A 23,762-nucleotide genomic window follows, 5' to 3' on the forward strand; every position below is an offset into this window, starting at 1 on the left:
TTTAGTTCCATGTGAAAAGGTAGTAACTCCTTAATCACGTAGTCAGACCACAGACCTAAAAAGTATTAGAAAAGGAATTTTGGTACTCAGTTTTCATGGAAATAGCGAAAGTTCCCAATGATATAAGAATTGACTGAACTATATGTAAAGATAATTTTTCTTTTAATATGATATAAAAATACTTTATTTTGATCATCTAATTGATCAATGTCTTATAAAGAGATAATCAAGAGAAGTTTCTGCATGTTCATTCCAGTTTAACAATGTAAAGTTTCTTGAAGTGAATTTTAATTTTCTCTGTTATATTTATATTTTACCAGTGACATATGAATATATGATTTTATTAAAAAATAATATAGACATATTAAGAGTAAGAGTGAAAATCTTCTTCATGCCCCATCCTCTTTTTACCATTCCTTTCCTCATAGAGGCCCACTGTCAATAGTTGATATATAAATTTAAATTCCTTGTTCTACACATTTATATATATGCATATAGAGTTTGGGGTTTTTTCTACACATTGTATATATGTAGAATCATGGTATGCATGCTACTCTGTACCTTGCTTTATCACTTACCCCTTTTTATTTCTTTTTTCAATATATCTTAGACAATTTTCTTTATCGTCATACATTATATCTGTGGACATATATGTAGTTATTTATACTGTATAGTTTCATAAAAGTGAAATTGTTGGATCAAAGGATAAGTGCATTTAAATTTTTGGCTTTTTAAAACACTTATAATAATGTAACATATGAACTTGATTTTAAAATACAACCAGTATGAAAAGATGTAAAATAAAGTCTCCTTTTTACATGTTCGCAAACCCCAAATCCCCAGTTCTTCTTCTCCAGAGTAACCACTTTTAGTAGTTTCTCTCGTATTCTTCAAGAAAGGTTTTCTAAATGCATTTATATGCATGCATATATGATATTTCATCAATTTTAATACTCATTTTTTACATCCAAAATATCTAAATTGGAATGCATCTTATTATGATGGAAAGCATACTACAATTAAAATTGTAAATATTTTTCCCCAATTATTGATACATGAAATGATGCTGAACCTTCCAAATGTAGATGTTTTCTCATATTTTAATTTATATACACAAAATTATACTATACATCTGCTCTGTACCTAGTGTCATCACATAGTAAATCTTGACAAACTTTCTTATCAGCCTATAAATGTATGCCTTATTATTTTTCATAATTATATAGTATTTTTATGGGGGTTCACTATAAATAATTTAACCTATTATGAATATGAAAATTATTTCTAGGTTCATGATTACAAACATATTTTGCACTGAAGATTCTTATCCATATTCTTACATACATATCTTGAGAATCTTTGGTAAATATCACCATAGAATAAATTCTGAGCAGTTGCTAGAACCTAGCATATATGTGCCTTTTTAATATCTATCTTTACTGCCAAATTTTCCAATTAAGTAACTCTACACCTTCATACTTTCATGATTAGTATAAGAGATTTTCTCCTCATTCTACAGATACTGGGTGTTATCAATTTAAAAAATTTTACCAACCTAATGGGTGAAAAGTGGTGTATCGTTATTGTTTATATTTGAATTTTCCTGATTACAAGTGGGGTTTCAGATGTTTTTAACTCTTTTGTAAATTGTCTATTTATACTCTTTGCCTCGCTGTTTTAGCAGAGGACTTGGTTATGTATTTCCTACTGATTTGTAAAAGTACATTATAAATAGTGAAGATGCATCCACTGTCTGTTACATTTGTTGCAAATATTTTCTCCCAGTCAGTTGTTTGTCTTATAGCATGTTTACTGTGCATTTCATTATGTAATGTTTGAAATTTTTACATAGGCAAATTATGTACTCATTTATTTCTTCATTCACAAAATATCTGTTGAGTATGTATGATTTACCAGGTACTGTTTTAGGTGCTGGAGATACAGCCTGAACAAAACAGACAAACTTTTACTGCCTTCATGGAGCTTATATTTAGTCAAGGAGTCATACAATAAACAAAATAAAGAAGTCTGTATTATGTTAGAATGTGATAAATCTCATGATGAAAAGTAAAGCAAGACTTGATGATAGGAATTTATGGAAACTGTTATATTTTGAAATAGGTTACTAAGGGAAAGTCTCTCTGATAAGACAGAGCAGTGACCTCACTGCAGTAAGAGAGTGAGTCATACAAAAACCCTGAGGTGTGAGCATACCTGACATGTTTGAGAAACGTAAATGAGGCCAGTGTGTTAAAGAGAATGAGTGAGTTGAAACTAAGTAGGAGATGAGATTAGATTGGTAATGGGGGAAAGATTATCTAGTGCCTTATAGGTCATCATAGTAGGGGCTTTTATTCCTGAGTGAATCGGGGAGCAAATGGAAAGAGTTAACATGATTGTACATTAATTTTAAGAACTATCACGGCACCTGTTTTGGAAAGAGATCATAAAGGAGCAAGGATGGAAAGCAGGGAAACCACTTATGGTGATATTTAAATAATGTAGGCTAACGATGTTGATGGCTTGGATCAAGATAGTGGCAGGGGAAGTGATAAGAAATGGGCAGATTTTGAATATATAATATATGTCAAGCCAGGAAGATTTGTGTATGGAATATGAGAGAGAGGAATCAAGAATGACTCCAGTTTTTATCCTGAGCAAATAGAGTGGAGTTGCTATATAATGAAATACAAAAACTTTGAAAAAACCAGGTTTAGTTAGAAAGATCAGGAGCATAGTTTTTTATTTTATTTATTTATTTATTTGTTTTATTATACTTTAAGTTCAAGGGTACATGCGCACAACATGCAGGTTTGTTACATATGTATACATGTTCCGTGTTGGTTTGCTGCACCCATTAACTCATCATTTACATTAGGTATTTCTCCTAATGCTATCCCTCCCCCATCCCCCCACCCTATGACAGGCCCCAGTGTATGATGTTCCCCACCCTGTGTCCAAGTGTTCTCATTGTTCAATTCCCACCTATGAGTGAGAACATGAGGTGTTTGGTTTTCTGTCCTTGTGATAGTTTCCTCAGAATGATGGTTTCCAGCTTCATCCATGTCCCTACAAAGGACATGAACTCATGATTTTTTATGGCTGCATAGTATTCCATGGTGTATATGTGCCACATTTTCTCAATCCAGTGTATCATGGATGGACATTTGGGTTGGTTCCAAGTCTTTGCTACTGTGAATAGTGCCACAATAAATATACGTGTGCATGTGTCTTTATAGCAGCATGATTTATAATCCTTTGGGTATATACCCAGTAATGGGATGGCTGGGTCAAATGGTATTTCTAGTTCCAGATCCTTGAGGAATCACCACACTGTCTTGCACAATGGTTGAACTAGTTTACAGTCCCACCAACAGTGTAAAAGTGTTCCTATTTCTCCACATCCTCTCCAGCACCTGTTGTTTCCTGACTTCTTAATGATCGCCATTCTAACTGGTGTGGGATGGTATCTCATTGTGGTTTTGATTTGCATTTCTCTGATGGCCAGTGATGATGAGCATTTTTTCATGTGTCTGTTGGCTGCATAAATGTCTTCTTTTGAGAAATGTCTGTTCATATCCTTTGCCCACTTTTTGATGGGTTGTTTGATTTTTTCTTGTAAATTTGTTTACGTTCTTTGTAGATTCTGGATATTAGCCCTTTGTCAGATGGTTAGATTACAAAACTTTTCTCCCATTCTGTAGGTTGCCTGTTCATTCTGATGGTAGTTTCTTTTGCTGTGCAGAAGCTCTTTAGTTTAATTAGATCCCATTTGTCAATTTTGGCTTTTGTTGCCATTGCTTTTGGTGTTTTACTCCTGAAGCCCTTGCCCATGCCTATGTCCTGAATGGTATTGCCTAGGTTTTCTTCTAGAGTTTTTATGGTTTTAGGTCTAACATTTAAGTCTTAATCCATCTTGAATTAATTTTTGTATAAGGTGTAAGGAAGGGATCCAGTTTCAGCTTTCTACTTATGACTAGCCAGTTTTCCCAGCATCATTTATTAAATAGGAAATCCTTTCTCCATTCCTTGTTTTTGTCAGGTTTGTCAAAGATCAGATGGTTGTAGATGTGTGGTGTTATCTCTGAGGCCTCTGTTCTGATCCATTGGTCTACATCTCTGTTTTGGTACCAGTACCATGCTGTTTTGGTTACTGAGCCTTGAAGTATAGTTTGAAGTCAGGTAGCGTGATGCCTCCAGCTTTGTTCTTTTTGCTTAGGATTGTCTTGGCAATGTGGGCTCTTTTTTGGTTCCATGTGAACTTTAAAATAGTTTTTTCCAATTCTGTGAAGAAAGTCATTGGTAGCTTGATGGGGATGGCATTGAATCAATAAATTACGTTGGGCAGTATGACCATTTTCACGATATTGATTCTTCCTATCCATGAGCATGGAATGTTCTTCTATTTGTTTGTGTCCTCTTTAATTTTGTTGAGCAGTGGTTTGTAGTTCTCCTTGAAGAGGTCCTTCACATCCCTTATAAGTTGTATTCCTAGGTATTTTATTCTCTTTGAAGCAATTGTGAATGGGAGTTCACTCATTATTTGGCTTGGCTCTCTGCTTGTCTGTTATTGGTGTGTTAGAATGCTTATGATACATCTATAGAACTCTCCACCCCAAATCAACAGAATATACATTCTTCTCAGCACCACATTGCACTTATTCGAAAATTGACCGCATAGTTGGAAGTAAAGCACTCCTCAGCAAATGTAAAAGAACAGAAATCATAACAAACTGTCTCTCACACCACAGTGCAATCAAATTAGAATTTAGGATTAAGAAACTCACTCAAAACCGCACGACCACATGGAAACTGAACAAACTTCTCCTAAATGAATACTGGCTACATAACGAAATGAAGGCAGAAATAAAGATGTTCTTTGAAATCAATGAGAACAAAGACACAACGTTCCAGAATCTCTGGGACACATTTAAAGCAGTGTGTAGTGGGAAATTTATAGCACTAAGTGCCCATAAGAGAAAGCAGGAAAGATCTAAAATCGACACCCTAACATCAATTAAAAGAACCAGAGAAGCAAGAGCAAACAAATTCAAAAGCTAGCAGAAGGCAAGAAATAACTAAGATCAGAGCAGAACTGAAGGAAATAGAGACACAAAAAAACCTTCAAAACATCAATCAATCCAGGAGCTGGCTTTTTGAAAACATCAACAAAATTGATAGACTGCTAGCAAGACTAATAAAGAATAAAAGACAGAAGAATCAAATTGACACAATAAAAAATGATAAAGGGAATATCACCACCGATACCACAGAAATACAAACTACCATCAGAGGATACTATAAACACCTCTACGCAAATAAACTAGAAAATCTAGAAGAAATGGATAAATTCCTTGACACATACACCCCCCCCAAGACTAAACCAGGAAGAAGTTGAATCTCTGAATAGACCAATAACAGGCTCTGAAATTGAGGCAATAATTAATAGCCTACCACCCAAAAAAAGTCTAGGACCAGATGGATTCACAGCCAAATTCTACCAGAAGTACAAAGAGGAGCTGGTACCATTCCTTCTGAAACTATTCCAATCCATAGAAAAACAGGGAATCCTCCCTAACTCATTTTATGAGGCCAGCATCATCCTGATAACAAAGCCTGGCAGAAACACAACAAAAAAAAGAGAATTTTATCCATGATGAACATCGGTGCGAAAATCCTCAATAAAATACTGGCAAATGGAATCCAGCAGCAGATCAAAAAGCTTATCCAACATGATCAAGTGGGCTTCATCCCTGGGATGCAAGGCTGGTTCAACATATGCAAATAAATAAATGTAATCCATCACATAAACAAAAACAAAGAGAAAAACCACATGATTATCTCAATAGATGCAGAAAACACCTTCGACAAAATTCAACAGCCCTTCATGCTAAAAACTCTCAATAAACTAGGTACTGATGGAACGTATCTCAAAATAATAAGAGCTATTTATGACAAACCCACAGCCAGTATCATACTGAATGGGCAAAAACTGGAAGCATTCCCTTTGAAAACCGGCACAGGACAGGAATGCCCTCTCTCACCACTCCTATTCAACATAGTGTTGGAAGTTCTGGCCAGGGCAATCAGGCAAGAGAAAGAAATAAAGGGTATTCAATCAGGAAAAGAAGAAGTCAAATTGTCCCTGTTTGCAGATGACATGATTGTATATTTAGAAAACCCCATTATCTCAGCCCCAAATCTCCTTAAGCTGATCAGCAACTTCAGCAAAGTCTCAGGAGCATAGTTTTTTGATTGTCTATATTTTGTTGCTGAAATAGGAAATTCATCAATTGAGGGGGAGAGGGAGGAAGAGGTAAGGAAGGTTTGAGGCCTGTCACATAGATTTTAGGATTTTTTGGAAAAAAAATCTTCTACTTATGAAGACTTCTACATCTTGAGATTATAAAAATAGATTTATATATTTCTTACAGGATTTTCATGGTTTTATTCTATACATTTGCATTTTAATGCACCTGAATATTTCTGTATGTTGTGTGAGGTGAGAAACTAACTTTATTTTTTTCCCTAATAAATATCCAGTTGACTGAGCCTCATTTGTTACAAACTCAATTCTTTACTCACTGATATAAAATTCTATTTAAATTTTTTTTCCAGATTTGCTCATGAATTTTTTTTCTGGAATGAGTGAATTTTAACATTTTACTAATGGAACCAAAATTACCATAATAAATTGTCTCTACATTTTTAATGGGTGATAGCAGAAAAATATGTTTTAATTGGTAAATGTCCAAAGTATATTCAACTCTACAAGCAAGAGGTTAGCTTTTAGTTTTTCTGTGTGACCTACAAGTATATTTCAGTAAGCAAATTTTACACTAAATTTGGAAACTTAACAAAGATGATATTGTGGAAATAATGTAAAGTAGTCTGTTGTTTCTTTCAGATGGCATTATTATACCTTAAAATAGTGACATGTTGGAAAAATAAGTTTTTTTAGCTCAGTTCTAATAGGTACAGGTGATCTTTGCTTTTGCACAAATTTCAGTTATCATTACTTAACACCACTCCACAACAACATTGTTTAAATTTTAGTTGCTATGATATATTAGCTCTTCCATTTATAAATCATCATCTAAATAACAGATGTGCATTACAATCAGTGGACAGTAATTTCACTTCTTTCAAATTCTGTCACTAATTAGTAACCATGCATCTGTTCAGTTCCTGCACTGACAGCAAAGCATTTAGTTGTGTCACCTCCTTGTCTCCCAGTGATAAAGCAATGTGACATTTTACAAAAATGGATAATCAAAAGAGAAAATTAGCCAACAAAGAAGAAAGTGCAACAAAAAAAAGGAAAGTGATAACACTGGAAGTAAGGTTTGAATCTAAAGTAAATGGGGTTATAGAATTAATAGCCAACCATAGAAATGTAGACACTGCCACCATTTGAGAGACTCTAGATATGCAGCTAAGGAACTTAGTGAAGGCAAACTTATCAACATTAATGAGGAAAGGAGCACTGATGAAAAGGATGAAGATGTCACAGTGGAAGTGTTGCCATCACAAATTTCACATTAAAGGAACTCTTGGAGATATTTTACAAGTTTGAAAGTATAAAGGTTAACATGCTGGAAGCTGATCTCAGTTTAGAAACAGTGAGACAATTTCTGTGCCAAGGCATAGAAAAGATGTGTGCTCTGTATTGTAAGTTATACGAGAAGAAGGGAGACATTGTTCAAATTACTCTTGGTAACTTTTTTACAACGAAATAAATCACTTTATTTTTCAATGTTTCTAATGTTTAAATTAGCATTTACTAAATAAATATTAGATTTACTATTTTTTATTTCTTTTTACATGTGTATCTGACATTAAAACATATTTTAATGTTTTGATAACATTTTTAAAGGTCATAGAATAATCACATTTTCCCCCATTGATTATTAAGATCACTTTACATGATTTTGGTTTGCAGTTTCATTTTTCCAAAATGAGTGAAACAAAGAGTACTCATATTATAAAGAGTACCCATATTATAAAGGGTAATATGTGAAACAAAGAGTACCCATTTATAAAGGAAGAGAAGAAGAACAGTTTTAGAAAATATAATGGTATGATTGAGGGAAAACAAGCATAAGAGAAATTTCTGTAATTACTGAGTTGTTAAGAAATAAGGATAGTGGTAAAATATCAGATAGGTAGTTTGTTTTATAGATGTCACTGTTTATGAAACAGCATCTCTGTTAGTCAAAAAGCATGATTAATATAGTATACTGAAAACCCCAGACAAGGAGTCAGTAGGCGGAAATTTGAGTCCTGGGTTTGTGTACATGACCTTGATAAGTCACTTAATTCTTCAGTGTCTTCAGTACCTTGTCCATAAAAAGTGGGAGAAAAAAATATCCTGCTTTTTGTAGTTACTGTGAGGTTTCAATGAGATTGAAACATGCTTCATAAAAAAGAAAAAAAAGGAAAAGGAATGAAACACTTTGTAAATTATAAAGCATTCTATACATAGTATTTCTTTTTATCTAAAATGAAAGGGCTGGAGTAGAGGGTGTCTAAGATTTCTGGAATTCTCAGATATAATGAGCTCTATGGAACTATATGAATCTGTAATGTTCTTTTAATATAGTGTAATTGTTCTAGCCTTCATAACTCCTTTTTAAAATCTAATCATACTACAGATTCATCCCTTTCATAATCCCAGATGGCTTTTATGCTGAAATTGACAAGTGTATCCTAAAATTCATATGGAAGTGCAAGGAACCCAGAATAGTCAAAGAAGTCTTGAAAAGAACAGATTTGGAGGACTCACTCTTCTGGATTTCAAAACTTACTACAACTATGATACCAGCACTGGATAGACATAGAGACTGATGGAATAGATAGAGTCCAGAAATACCCATACACTTTTGGTCAACTGATTTTCAACATAGGTACCAAAACAATTTAAAGGGGGTTAAGGATAGTCTTTTCAACAAATGATGCTGGAACATGGATGCAGCTGGAGGCTACTATCTATCCTAAGCAAATTAATGCAGAAGCAGAAAACCAAATAGCACATGTTCTCACTTAAAGTTTGGAGGTAAGCATTGGGTATACACGGACACAAAGATGGGAACAATAAATTCTGGGTATTCCCAAAAGGGGCAGGGAGGGGGGGAAGTATTGACAAACCTATGGAGTATTATGTTCACTACTTGAGCAATGGGAACATTAGAAGCCCAAACATCAATATCACATAATATACCCATGTAACACACCTGCATACATAACCCCTGGATCTAAAATAAAAAACAAAACAAAAATCAAATCATGCTGGGAAAAGAGGATACCTATCTGCAAAAGAATGAATCTGGACCCCTATCTCATACTGTATACAAATATTAACTCCAACTGGATTACTGACCTAAATATAAGAACTAAACCATAAACATATTAGGATAAAAGATGACTAAATTCTTGTGACCTTGCATTAGGTAAGGGTTTCTTAGCTATGACACTAAAAGCACAAACAACTAAAGGAAAAATAAATTGGGCTATATTAAAATTCATTACGTAATGGTTTCTTAGCTATGACACTAAAAGCACAAACAACTAAAGAAAAAATAAATTGGGCTATATTAAAATTTAATGTGTTTTCTGCTGTAAATGATACCATCAAGAAAGTGAAAAGACAGCTCACGAGATGAAAGAAAATATTTGCAAATCATATATGAGATAAAGGATTTGTATACAGAATATATAAAGAATTCTTACAATTCAACGGAAAGCAAATAACTCAGTTTTTAAAAGTGCACAAAGTGAATTGGACCTAACAAACATATACAAAATATTCTATCCAAGAAAAATGCAGAATATACATTTTTGCAACTGCACATGGAACATTCTCCAGAATAGACAATATATTAGAGCACAAAATGTCTTCATACACTTAAAAAGATTAAAACCACACAGCATATATTTTTTAATCATGATGGAGTGAAATTAGAAATCAATGGCAGAAAGTAAACTGGAAAATCTACAAATGCATGTAAATTAAACAAGACGCTCTTAACCAATGAGGCAAAGAAGAATTCACGAGGGTAATTAGAAAATGTAATGTCTTTTTTTTTTTTTTTTTGACAGAGTCTTATTCTGTTACCCAGGTTGGAGTGCAGTGGTGTGATTGTGGCTCACTACAACCTCTGCCTTCCAGGCTCAAGCAATTCTCATGCCTCAGCCTCCTGAGTAGCTGGGATTACAGATACGCACCACCATGCTTAGCTAATTTTTTGTAGAGATGGGGTTTTGCCATGTTGGCCAGTTGGTCTTGAACTCCTGATCTCAAGCAATCCTCCCTCCTTGGGCTCCCAAAGTGCTGGGATTACAGGCATGAGCCATCATGTCTGGCAGAAAATATAATGAGACAAATGAAAATGAAACCACAACATACCAAAACTTACAGGATGCAGTGAAAGCAATGCTAAATGGGAAATTAATAGCTGTAAATACTTACATTAGAGAAGAAACATCTCAAATCAAAAACCTAACTTTACATCTTAAAGAACTAGAAAAAGAAAAACTAAATCCAAAACTAGCAGAAAGAAAGAAATAATAAAGATTAGAGCAGAGATAAATAAAATACAGAACTAAAAAAATCATAGATTAAGTCAACAAAACTAAAAGTTGTTTCTTCAAAAAGATAACAAAATAGAAAAAGTTTTAGTTAGCTTGACTAACAGAAAAAGAGAGAAGGCTCAAATAACTAAAATCAGAAATAAAAGAGGAGACATAACTACCAATCTTACAGAACTAAAAATATATAAGAGACTGCTATGAACAGGTGTTTGCTAACAAATTAGATAACCTGGATGAAATGGGCAAATTCCTAGAAAGACACAATCTATCAAGACTGAATCATAGAAGTAGATTATATGAATAGACCTAAAGTGGGTAAGAAGATTGACTCAGTAATTAAAAACCTTCCAATAAAGAAAAGCTCAGGACCAGATGGCTACACTGGTGAATTCTACCAATCTTTTTTTTTTTTTTTTTTTGACACAGGGTCTCGCTATGTTGCCCATGCTGGATGGAGTGCAGTGGTGCAGTTATGGCTCACTGCAGCCTTGTCCTTGTGGGCTCAAGTGATCTTCACCCTCCCAAATATTTTTCAAACAATTAAAGAAGAATTAACAGCATTTGTTTTCAAGGTCTTCCAAAAAATTGAAGAGGAGGGAACACTTCTAAACTCATTATATTATGCCTGGATTACCCTGATACCAAATCCAGACAAAGACACTACAATAAAAGAAAGCTACAGACCAAAATCTCTTATGAATATTGATGCAAAAAATCCTTAACAAAATACTAGCATACTGAATTCAACAGTATATTAAAAGGATTATATGCCATGGTCAAGTGAGATTTATTCCTGGGATGCAAGGATAGTTCAACATACAAAAATCATTAGTGTAATTACATCATCACACTATAACAGAATGAAGGAGAAATCCCACATGATCATCTTAATTAATGCAAAAAATAGCATTTGGCAAAATTCAACACCATTTCATGATTAAAAAAAAACACACCACAAGCTAGGAATAGAAGCGAACTATCTACTTATAATAAAAGTCATTTATGAAAAAACCCACAGCTAACAATGGTAAAAGTCTGAATGCTTTTCCTCTAAGGCCAAGAAGAAGTTAAGGGTTCTTAATTTTACTACTTCCTTTCAACATAGTACTGGAATTCCTAGCCAGACCAATTAGGCAAGAAAAAGAAATAAAAGTCATCTTAATTGGAATGGAAGAAGTAAAATTATCTTTGTTCAGAGATGATATAATGCTATGTAGAAAACTCTATAAAGATACCATATATGAGGAAAATTGGTAGAACTAATAAACAAATTCAGCAAAGATTCAGGATAAAAAATCAACACACAGCAGTCAGTTTTGAATGTGTCAATGCATCAACAATGAACATTCCAAAAAGGAAATTAAGAAAATTAAATTTACAGTTGGATCAAAAAGAATAAAATACTTAAGAATAAACCTAACCAAGAAGGTGGAAGACTTGTGCTCTGAAGACTACAAAATATTGCTAAAAGGAATTAAAGAAGACAGAAATAAATGGAAGATTTAATACTGTTAAAATGTCCGTACTACCCAAAGCAATACACGGATTCAATGCAACACCTATCAAAACTCCAATGGCATTTTTTTTTTTTTTTGCAGAAACGAAAAACTTATTCTAATTCACAAGGAAATCTCAAGGGACCCCAACTAGCCAAAACAATTTTGAAAAAGAACCAGGTTGGAGGACTCATAATAATTTTTTATTACAAAACATATTACAAAGTTATAGTCATCAAAGCGGTGTGGTGCTGACATAAAGACAGCAAATAGACCAGTGTAATAGATAGACCAGAGATAAAATCTCCGGTCTGTAGTTGAATGATCTTTGACAAGGGTGCTCAATGGGGAAAGATGGTCAACAAATGGGTATTGGGTGAAATGAATGTCCATATGCAGAAGAATGGAGTTGAACCATTTTCTTACATCATATATAAAATTAATTCAAAAAAGCATGAAGACCTAAATGTAAGACCTAAAACGATAAAACTCTTAGAAGAAAACATGGGACAACATGCCTCATGACATTAGATTTTTTTCAGTGATTTCTTGGATGTGACACTGAAATCACAGGCAACAAAAGAAAAAATAGATAAATTGGACAACATCAAAATTTTAAGCTTTTGTGCATCCAAGAGCACTACTAATAGAGTGAAAAGGCAACTCATGGGATGGAAGAAAATATTTGTAAATTGTATATCTGGTAAAAGATTAATTTCCAGAATTTTAAAAAGAACTCCTACAAGTCAATAACAAAAGCCATCAAACAACCCAATTCAGAAATAAGCAAATGACTTGAATAGACCTTTCTCCAAAGATGATATACAAATGGCAAATTAGTACATGAAAAGATGGTCAACATTACTAATCATTAGGGAAATGCAGTCAATTCCACAGTGAGATAACACTTCATACCCATTAAGAAGGCTATTATATAAAAAACAGTAAACAACAAGTGTTGGTGAGGATGTGGAGAAGTTGGAACTCTCATGTATTGCTAGTAGGAATGTAAAATTGTGTAGCCGCTATGGAAAACATTATGACAGTTCTTCAAAAATTTAAACACAGAATTATCATATGATCTAGCAATTTCACTTCTGGAGATACATCTAACATAATTGAAAACAAAAATGGGACCTCAAACAGATGTTTTTGTAGCCATGCTTCTAGCAACATTATTCACAAGTCACAAGGTGGAAGCATCCCAAATGTCCATTGATAGAGGAATGTGTAATAAAATGTGGTATGCACATACAACAGATATTTTTTGACCTTAAAATGGAATAATAGTCTGATACATACTACAACATGGATTAACTTTGAAGCCGTTATGCTAAGTGAAATAAGCCAGTTATAAAAAGACAAATATTACATGACCCCAGCTATATGAGGTACCTAGAACAGTCAATTTCATAGAGACAGAAAGTAGAATGGTAATTGCTCAGGGTTGGCGGAGGGGAAAATAAGGATATATTGGCCAAAGAGTACAAACATTTAGTTAGTTATAAGATGAATAAACTCTAGGGATCAAATGTACAGCATGGGCACTATAGTTTAAAATATTGTGTTGTATACTTGAAATTTGTTGAGAGTAGATCTTAATTGCTTTCACCACACACTGAAAAAAAATTGTAACTAGGTGAAGTTCTAGATGTGTTAACTAATTTCATTGTGGATATGAGTATAGGGTTTCAGTTTGGGTTGATAAAAAAAATTCTGGAGAGGTATGGTGGTGATGGTTGCAAAACAGTGTGAATGTTGTTTATGCCCCAGGACTATACCCTTACAAATAATTAAAATGATAAGATTTATGTTTTGTTTATTTTGATACTCTAAAAAGCCACATAAAATGAAAATGTTAATCAGCTTGATTTAATCATTTCACAATGTATACATGTATCATAACATCACATCATACTCTATAAATGTATATAGTTTTTATTAGTTAAAAATAAAATATTTTTAAGTGAAAAAAATGAACAAAGGAATTGAATAGCTATTTCTCCAAGAAAGGTGTACAAATGGCCAGTATGTACATGAAAAGGTGTTTAACCTCATTAGCCATTATGAAAATGCAAATCAAAACCACATTGAGATACCACTTCACACTTACTTGAGTAGGCATAATAAAGAGAGAAAATAACAAATATTGGCAAGGATGTGAAGAAATTAGAACCCTTTTGCATTGCCAGTGGGAATGTAAAATGATGCAGCTGCTGTGAAAAAATATTTGACAGTGCCTCAAAAAGTTAAATAAAGAGTTATCATATGGCTCAGCAATTCCACTCCTAGGAGCAGTCAGCAGAGTAAACAGACAATCCACAGACTGGGAGAAAATCTTCACAATCTGTACATTTGACAAAGGACGAATATCCAGACTCTACAACAAACTCAAACAAATCAGTAAGAAAAAAAAAAAAGAAACAATCCCATCTAAAAGTAGGCTAAGGACATGAATAGACAATTCTCAAAAGAAGATATACAAATGGCCAAAAAACATATGAAAAAAATGCTCAACATCACTAATGATCAGGGAACTGCAAATCAAAACCGCAGTGCAATACCACTTTACTCCTGCAAGAATGGCCATAATCAAAAAATCAAAGAACTGTAGATCTTGGTGTGGATGCAGTGATCAGGGAACACTTCTACACTGCTGGTGGGAATGTAAACTAGTACAGCTACTCTGGAAAACAGTGTGGAGATTCCTTAAAGAACTAAAAGTAGAACTACCATTTGATCCAGCAATCCCACTACTGGGTATCTACTCAGAGGAGAATAAGTCATTATACAAAAAAAAGATACTTGCACACGCATGTTTATAGCAACACAATTTGCAATTGCAAAATCGTGGAACCAACCCAAATGCCTGTCAATCAAAGAACTGATAAACTGTGGTATGTGTATATATATATATATATATATATATATATATATATATATATATATATAAAACGGAATACTACTCAGCCATTAAAAGGAATAAATTAATGGCATTTGCAGCGACCCGGATGACATTGGAGACTATTATTCTAAGTGAAGTAACTCAGGAATGGAAAACCAAACATTGTATGCTCTCCCTGATATGTGGGAGCTAAGCTATGAGGACGCAAAGGCATAAGAATGATACAACAGACTTTGGGGACTTGTGGGGAAGGGTGAGAGGGGGGCAAGGGATAAAAGACTACAAATACGGTGCAGTGTATACTGCTCGAGTGATGTGTGCACCAAAATCTCACAAATCACCACCAAAGAACTTACTCATGTAACCAAATACCACCTGTACCCCAATAACTTATGGAAAAATAAAAAAAAAAAAAACAAGCAAACAAAAACCAAAGCGTGCTATCCCATACACTGGGATATCATTTGACAATTTTAAAAAATGACGTACTGGTACATGGTGTAAAATGGATGAACCTTGAAAACATTATGCTAAGTGAAATAAGCAAGGCACAAAATAACCACATATCATATGATTTCATTTATATGAAATGTCCACAATAGGCAAATCTGTATGAAGAGAAGGCAGATTAGGTTTTGCTAGGGCTTGGAGGGAGTGAGAATGAGAAATGACTGCTAATGTGTACAGTTTCTTTTAGGGGGAAATGGAAAATTTTCTAAAATTAGGTTGTGATGATGGTGGTACAGTTCTATGAAGATACCGAAAACATTGAATTGTACACTTTAAGTAGATGAATTGTATGGCATATAAATTATATCTCAATAAAGTTATTTTAAAACTGCACATTATAGAAAATCTACAGTTTCAACTAATAACATGTAATGTTTTTAGTTGTCTTTAAATTACTATCTTTATTTTAGGATGTTTTTTAGTTCTAGAATCCTGAGATTTTATGAACAAATGGGTGTTATTTTCCTCACAATTAACTTTGGACACATTTTAAGTAATTGTATGTGCTGTGATTACTAGAACTACACATGCTGTGCTAGTATGGAATAGCATGATTTATGAATCATATTTTTTCTTTAATATTTCTTTAGTATTTTGAGCCACTTGTGGGCCCATTAGGCTGATGTTTGGAGCAATTTGCTATTATGCCTACCTTGCGTGGTAAAGGGTAGTATAGAGCTTATTATCTTTTAAGTTTAGTTCATATTCCTTTTCTCTAAGTTCATCATTACCTTAGACATACTACTATTGAATTTCATGTGGCAGCTTTGGCCTGCTCAGGCAGCCTTGAGCCATTATTTATCAGTTTGTTACAGTTAGCTCAACATTTCACTATTTGGAAGAGCTAAATAACATGCAAATTTGAAGGTCTTATTGTATAATTCCTTTTCTAGATAATTAAAATGTTAATGGTTGCTCAATGAATATAAAGCTTCAGTTATGCAAGATGAGTAAGTTTTACAGATCTGTTATACAATATGATGCCTACAGTTAACAGTACAGTATTGTTCACCTTAAAATATGCTAAGAGGATAGATTTCATGTTAAGTGCTCTTACCACAACCCCCCCACACAAGAACATGAAGAGATTTTTGGAGGTGATGGATATGTGTAGTACTTTGATTGTGCTTATGGTATCATGTGTATATGCATATATCCAAACTCATAAGTATGTATGCACTATGTGCAGTTTTATATATAAATTAATAAAGCTTTAAAAAAAAGTATCTCTGCATGCACTTTTATATTTCCCTCTGTTAATATACTGGGTCTAAAATAGAACCTATTTATGGTTTTGTTCATGGTCCTTAATCTCCAAATACAGATAAGGTTGTAAAAACATTAACAATTATGTGGGGACCACAACTTCCAACTGATGGACTACTCTTGTAATATTCTTCTTGCCATAAAGCAAGATATGATGTTTACTCTTTCTCCTCAAATATTTTCCTTTTGTTGTCTTTTTTTCCGCCAGTGGCAATGCTTCTTTAGTTTTACAATGGAATGCAAGAACAAAAGTGATTAGCTTTCTTACCAACAGATGTCTTCTGTTCTGTAAAGTGGGGCAAGCCTGTAAGTTTATTCTGAATTTTAGGTTCTAGTATGGAATGGAGGAGAAGATGCTATTACTAAGACATAGTAGAGATTGGCTATGATCCAAATACCATTAAATTACAATTTGATTCTTAACAACAAAGAAGATATCAAATTGACTCCTTTTTCTATGTGATACAACACAGTGACCTTGAAAGCAGTTCTAATTTCAGGCTTGTCTTTCAGTGTTACTGTAGTCATTAGATAGTTTCACAATGGTAAAGGTGACTTATTAGGTATGAGATATTTCATTTTCAGAATTATATCAAAGCTTGACATTAGAACAGATGTAGATATTTGCAGCTGTGTGTCCGAGTCATTCAAATCGCTTCTACCTAGAAGTGCAAATAGATTTGAATTTTCCTTTCTCAGAGTGATTTGTAAGATTTGTGTCCAGTTTGTAGATTTTCTGAGCACTGTCTTCTTTATCTCTTCTTGCTTACCTTTTTTGAAACTCATTGTTTTCAATGAGTTTGTGTGTGAATAATAAAAGGCTAGATAAAGCCTAAGCTAGCAAATTTCAGTGTTTTTTTCAGAAGCCCTAATAAAATATTTACTTTATTTTTAAAAGGTACTTGGTTTGAAGGAGTAGGGCCATAAGAGTGATTACAGAAATGGTATTGAGGGCAAGTGCTGGCTGAACTTAGAGACTGGGCTTACAGTAGTTCCCCCTTACCAAGGGGGATACATTCCAAGACCCTCCATTGGGTGCTTGAACCTGTGGATAATACCTAACCTTTTATATACTGTGTGGTTTTTTTTCCATCTGGTAACAGAGACAGCTACTAAGTGACTCATAGACAGGTAGTGTTTATAGCGTGGATATGCTGGGGAAAGGAGTAGTTCAGGTTTCGAGAGGGATGGAATGGGACAACATGAGATTTTATCATGCTACTCAAAATGGTGTGCAATTGAAAACATAAATTATTTATTTCTGGAATTTTCAATATTTTCAGAACACAGGTGACTGAAACCATGGATAGCAAAACCATGGATAAGGAAGAATTTCTGTACTTTTAGAATTTAATGTACTTTAGTATCATAAATAATCCAGAGTTTGCCTTCTGCCTTTCAGGTTTACCACCAGCAGAATATTGGAATTTTTTTCTTGTTTTTTATTTTGGTATATACATTTAATTTTTTCATGAATAACAAAAAGAATCATGATAGATTATTCAAAGATTTCCCATGTAAACACCTAAGATGGGACCAATTCAATCCAAAATTTAATTGTATACCTATTATGTGCCTCAAAATGAACTAGATATTTGATTTACAAGGTTCAGAAAAAATATATATATTCCCAGCCCAAGATTCTTAATTTTTTAAAATAATAGGATGTAAGGAAAAAAGACTTTAAAGAGCTATTACCATAATGCAGAAACATGAGTCACAAATAGATCTTACTCACCTGCAAGTGTATGTACTAAGTGAGGAAGGAAGCATTCAGTAGGTGATGTTGAACACTAGCACCTTATTGTAAAGGTCCTGATCTTCATGAGCAGAGCAGTAAGCCCTGCAGTAGAGATTTAGTGTTAAGGTATATGTTGCCATTGTTATTGGGAAAAACTTGTTTAATTGTGAAAGTGTGTATGAATTCTTCTAAGGTTCTATTGGAAAAAAGCTTAATGCAAATATTCATTGAGCAAAAACGGTTATACATATGTGAATTATCTCGTACCCAAAATAAACTTTCAATGTAATTAAGGAGTTAAGACTTGCATATATGAAGCCATTGTAGACATGACAGAGTAAGAACCTACCCTAACCTCTTGGGGTAAACTCTCTTTGTCCAGGAATGCTTCATGGAAAAAGTGGGATTTTTCTTTTCTTGTTACGAGGCAGGGCTCACTCTGTCATCCAGGCTGGTCTGTAGTGGCATGATCACGGTTCAATATAGTCTTGACCTCCTGGGCTGAAGCCATCCCCCCACCTCAGCCTCCTGAGTAGCTGGGACTACAGGCATGCACCACTATGCCCAGCTGATCTTTTTTATTTTTTGTAGAGACAGAGTCTGCCTTTGTTGCCCAGGCTGGTCTAAAACTCCTGGGCTCAAGCAATCCTCCAGCCTTGGCTTCCCAAAGTGCTAGAGCCACAACACTCAGCCAGAAGTGGGATTTTAGATGCCCACTGAAGAATTGATAGACTTCCTTATGTTACAGTGAAAATCACCTTTTTCAGTAGAACATACTATAGCTTTTGGTTGACATGTGTACTGGAAGCAATGAATTGCATTATGGCACAGTAGGAATGATAAACACAGGTTCTGAAGTCAGACTGTTTGAATACAAATTCGGATTTCATCACTTACTAGCTCCATCACTATAACATGGGGATAATAACAGTATCTTTCTAATAGGGTTGTTAAGGATTAATGAGAATTAATGAGAATAATACATCTACATACTGTGAGAATAGTATGAGCTATGTAGTCTGATTGACTACATAGCTGATTGTAGTCTGGTTCAAATCCCAGTTCTGCCACTTACAAAAACCTTAGGCACTTGGCTTCTCAAGATTCAGTTTTCTCATTTATAAATGGAGATAATGAAGCCTAACTCACAGGACTGTTGTGATGATTAAATGAAGCAATTTACATCAAGTACTTACTGGAGTGCCTGACATATAATAAAAGCTCTATAAATAATGTTATGTTCTTATACAATCTAAGTCATGTAGAGACTTCAGTATTATCTTTTTATTCATGTTTTCAGGGTGAGCCTGGTCTGCCTGGATACCCAGGGAACCCTGGTATCAAAGGTTCTGTGGGAGATCCTGGTTTGCCTGGATTACCAGGAACCCCTGGAGCAAAAGGACAACCAGGCCTCCCTGGATTCCCAGGTAAAATTTCTTCTCTTAAATGCTTCCTTCTTTCCTTCCTTATCTACTCCAACCAGTACCACAGAGCAGCTTCTTATTTAGCAGACTTATATTTTATTTCCCAATCAGATACTGACTAGCAACATAATCTCAAACTATCTCTTTACCTTTTCTTTGCCCAAATTTATTTCTGTATAAAATGAGAATGAATATTACTGACTCAGCAGGACAATATCCTGCGGACAAAGAGACTGGTGGAGCATTTTTCAATCTTTGACTGCTAGCCACAAATCACTTAAGAAGCCTTGCTATTTTTGTAGGTGATAATATATACTTCCAAGCCTCCGCCTGCAGCTGATTATCTTAGAAAGGTATGACCAGGCACACAGCTGGTAGCAGTTGGTAGAACAATCATACAGTTCCTTCAAATGGCAAGGATTGAGTCATTCAAGTAAGAGATTAGCACTATAGTCAATTATGTAACTTGAACTAGATTATTATAGTACCTACTTGTTTAGGGTTGAATTCATTTTTTGTTTGTTTTTTGAATTACACAGTGGCATGGATGAATGAATCTTTCCTTTTTATTGAAGTGAAGCATACATATAGTAAAGTACACTGAAGACTATAGATGAGTTTTTACCTAAGTACATATATATATCTTTGAATTGACCGTATGTATCAAGATATAAAATAGTTTCTTCATCCCATGAAGTTTACCCATGCCCCTACGCCCCCCAACCCCGAGGTAACCACTACTATGACTTCCATTACCATCAGTTAATTTTGCATGTTATTGAAATTCATATAAATGAAATCATACTGTGATCCTTGTATCTGGCTTTTTTCAGTCATCATTATGCGTAAAAGATTCATTTATTTTGTTACACGTGTCAGTAGTTTGTTCTTTATCATTGCTATGCAATATTACATTGAAAAATGTACCACAGTCAATTACACAATCTCCTGTTGATGGACTTTTGGGTTGTTTCCAGTTTGGGACTATTATTTTTAAAAATGCTATTAACATTCTTTTACATATCTTTTGGGAAACATATACATTGATTTCTCCTAGACAAAAACTTAGTAGTAGAAATACTGAATCACAGGGTAGGTGTACACTGAACTTTAGTAGATGCTGCCAAACAGTTTTCCAACGTGGTTTGTAAATTAGTTTCAACAGCAATGTATGAAATGTCCAGTTCTCCAATTGCCCATGTCCTCACCATCACTGGGTAGTGTCGGCCTTAATTTTATCTGTTTTGATGAGTATGTAGAAGCATCTAATTGAGGTTTGAATTTACATATTCCTAATGAATAATAGTATTAATCATCTTTTTATTATACTATTGGCCATTTGGATAGCATCTTTTTGAAGTTTCTTCTTAAGTACTTTTGTTCATTTTTTATTGAATTGTCTGTCCTTTTCCAAATAGATTCAGAGTAGTTCTTTATATACTCAAGATATGAGTCCTTTGTCAGATACATATATTGCAAATCTGTTCTCTATGTCTCAGATTTGCCTTTCCTAATGCTGTTGTGTAATGAACAAAAGTTGTTAATTTTAATAAAATCCACTGTATCAATCTTTCATGAATAGTGATTTTTTTATCCAATTCAATAAATATTTATCAATTTGAGGTTATGGAAATAATCTTCTAATTTTTATAACATGTTTCATGTTTAAACTTTCATATTTGGCTTATGATCTATCTCAAATAAAAATATTTTTAAAGTGTGAGGTAGGGGTCAAGGTTCATTTTTTTTCCAGCACAGTTATCCAATTGCTTCCTACACTATTTTTTTTTTAAAGAACCTAAACGCATCCAATAAATTACAGTCGCTCCTTTGTAAGAAAGCCAAATGACTATATGTGGTGGGCTATTTCCAGACTCTGTGTACTGTTCCAATGGTTTATTTTCTATTGCTGCTTTAACACAACACTGAATTACTGTAAATTTATATTAAGCCTTGAAAAATGGTAGGTAAGTACTAGAACTTTGTTTCAGTTTTTTAAAGCTTGTCTTGGCTATTCTAATTTTTTTGCAGGAGAAATCAGTTTATCAATTTCCATTTAAAATATCTGAGGGATTTTTAAGTTTGCAATAACTCTCTAGGTAAGGTAGAGGAGAATTGATATTTTGACAGCATTCAACCTTCCAATAAAATGAACATGTTTTCTCTCCATTAGGTATTGAGTTTAATTTAACAATATGCTGCACTTTTTGTTTTGTAAATCTTGAACATATTTTATTAAATTTATCTCTGGAAATTTGATGCTTTCTGGTGACATTTAAATCATATTGCTTTTCCCAGTTCATCTTCCAGTTGTTTCTTGGAAGTATATGGAAATAATTGACTTACGAATATTGAAATAATATATGAGAAAATTGCCAATTTCACTTTTTAAAATTCTGAGTTTGTATAATTTTTTGTTTTATAAAATATCACCTCAGATCATTGTATTTCTTCTTTTTCATTTCTTTATACTTTTTATTTCTTTTTCATGCTTAATTGCACCAGTTAGGACCTGTAGTGCAGTGTTTAATAGAAGTGGTTGTAGTCAACATCATTATCTTTTTTCTAAACTCAGAGGGAGAATGATTGCTATTTTTCCATTAAATGTAATGTTAGTGCCAGGGTTTTGGTACATATATTTTACTAAATTAAGGAAATCCCTTTCTATTCATACTATAATGGGAATTTTTATAAAGAATGGATGTGAGTTTTATCAAATTCTTTTTCTGAATCTACAGAGATAATTGTTTTTTCTCCTTTACTCTTGATATAGTGAATTACGCTGATTGATATTTTATGTAAAAACAACCCTGTATTATTAGGATAAACTCCAAGATGGTCATACTGTATACATTATCTTTAAGTATTGTTGGACTGGATTTGCTATTTTTTAAAAAATTATATACGGCCATGAGAGAGATTTGCCTATGATTTTCTTTTCTCATAGTGTCCTTGTCAATGTTTTAGTATAGGGATTTGCTGGCCTCATGAGCTGGGAAGTATTCCCTCTTTCTCTATTTTTTCTTTAAATGTTGCATAGAATTCACCAGTTAAGGAATCTGGATCTGTAGTTTTCTTTGTAGAAACTTTTTAAATTATAGATTAAAAGTTTTTAACAGTTATATTACTATTCAGATGATTTATTTTTATGTCTGTTTAAATACATTGTGTTTTTCAAGGAAATTGACCATTTCATCTAAATTGTCAAATTCATGGGCAGAAAGTTGTTGATAATATCCTTGTTTTTCCCTTTAATTTCTGCAGAATGTGTACTGAAGTCTGCCTTTTAACAATGTTTTGATACAAGTAATTTTATTTATTTTTATCAAGCTTCCTAGGCATTCATTAAGCTTTATTAATTGCTAAAAATTAACTTTCGTAAGTGATTTTCTCTACCGTTTGTTTTCTATTCCATTGATTTCTGCTTATATCTGTATTATTTCCTACCTTCTACCTTCTATGGATTTAATCTTGCTGTTCTTTTTCTGGCTTCTTTACCTGGAAGCTTAAATCATAGATTTTTCAGCTTTGTCTTTTCTAATAGATGTATTTAAAAACTTAAATTTCCATCTAAGGAGTGCTCAAACCATATCCCACAAATTTTGTTCTTTTGCGTTTTTCCTTTAATCATTCAGTTTAAGATATTTTGTAATTTTCCTGTTGATTTCTGTTTTTCTCCATAGATTATTTAGAATTGTGTTGCTCAACTTACAAATATTTGGGGGCTTCCCAGATATCTTTCTGTTATTGATTTTTAATTTGATTCTATTGTGGCCAGAATACATATTTTGTATGATTTAACTATTAATACTTATTGAGACTTATCATAT

At 33.5% G+C, this 23,762-nt stretch overlaps 1 protein-coding gene across 1 annotated transcript in view; it reads left to right on the plus strand.

Annotated features, from left to right (window-relative positions):
• The window catches only part of COL4A5 (collagen type IV alpha 5 chain), a 259,474-nt gene that overhangs the window by 197,627 nt on the left and 38,085 nt on the right, over positions 1 to 23,762 (plus strand). Inside the window, exon 37 of the mRNA XM_030807170.1 lies at positions 19,809 to 19,935. Coding sequence (XP_030663030.1) covers positions 19,809 to 19,935 — 127 coding nt within the window. The remainder of the gene's footprint in view (positions 1 to 19,808; positions 19,936 to 23,762) is intronic.

The sequence above is a fragment of the Nomascus leucogenys genome, chromosome X (genome assembly GCF_006542625.1).
Source record: "Nomascus leucogenys isolate Asia chromosome X, Asia_NLE_v1, whole genome shotgun sequence".
Taxonomy (NCBI): Eukaryota; Metazoa; Chordata; class Mammalia; order Primates; family Hylobatidae; genus Nomascus; species Nomascus leucogenys.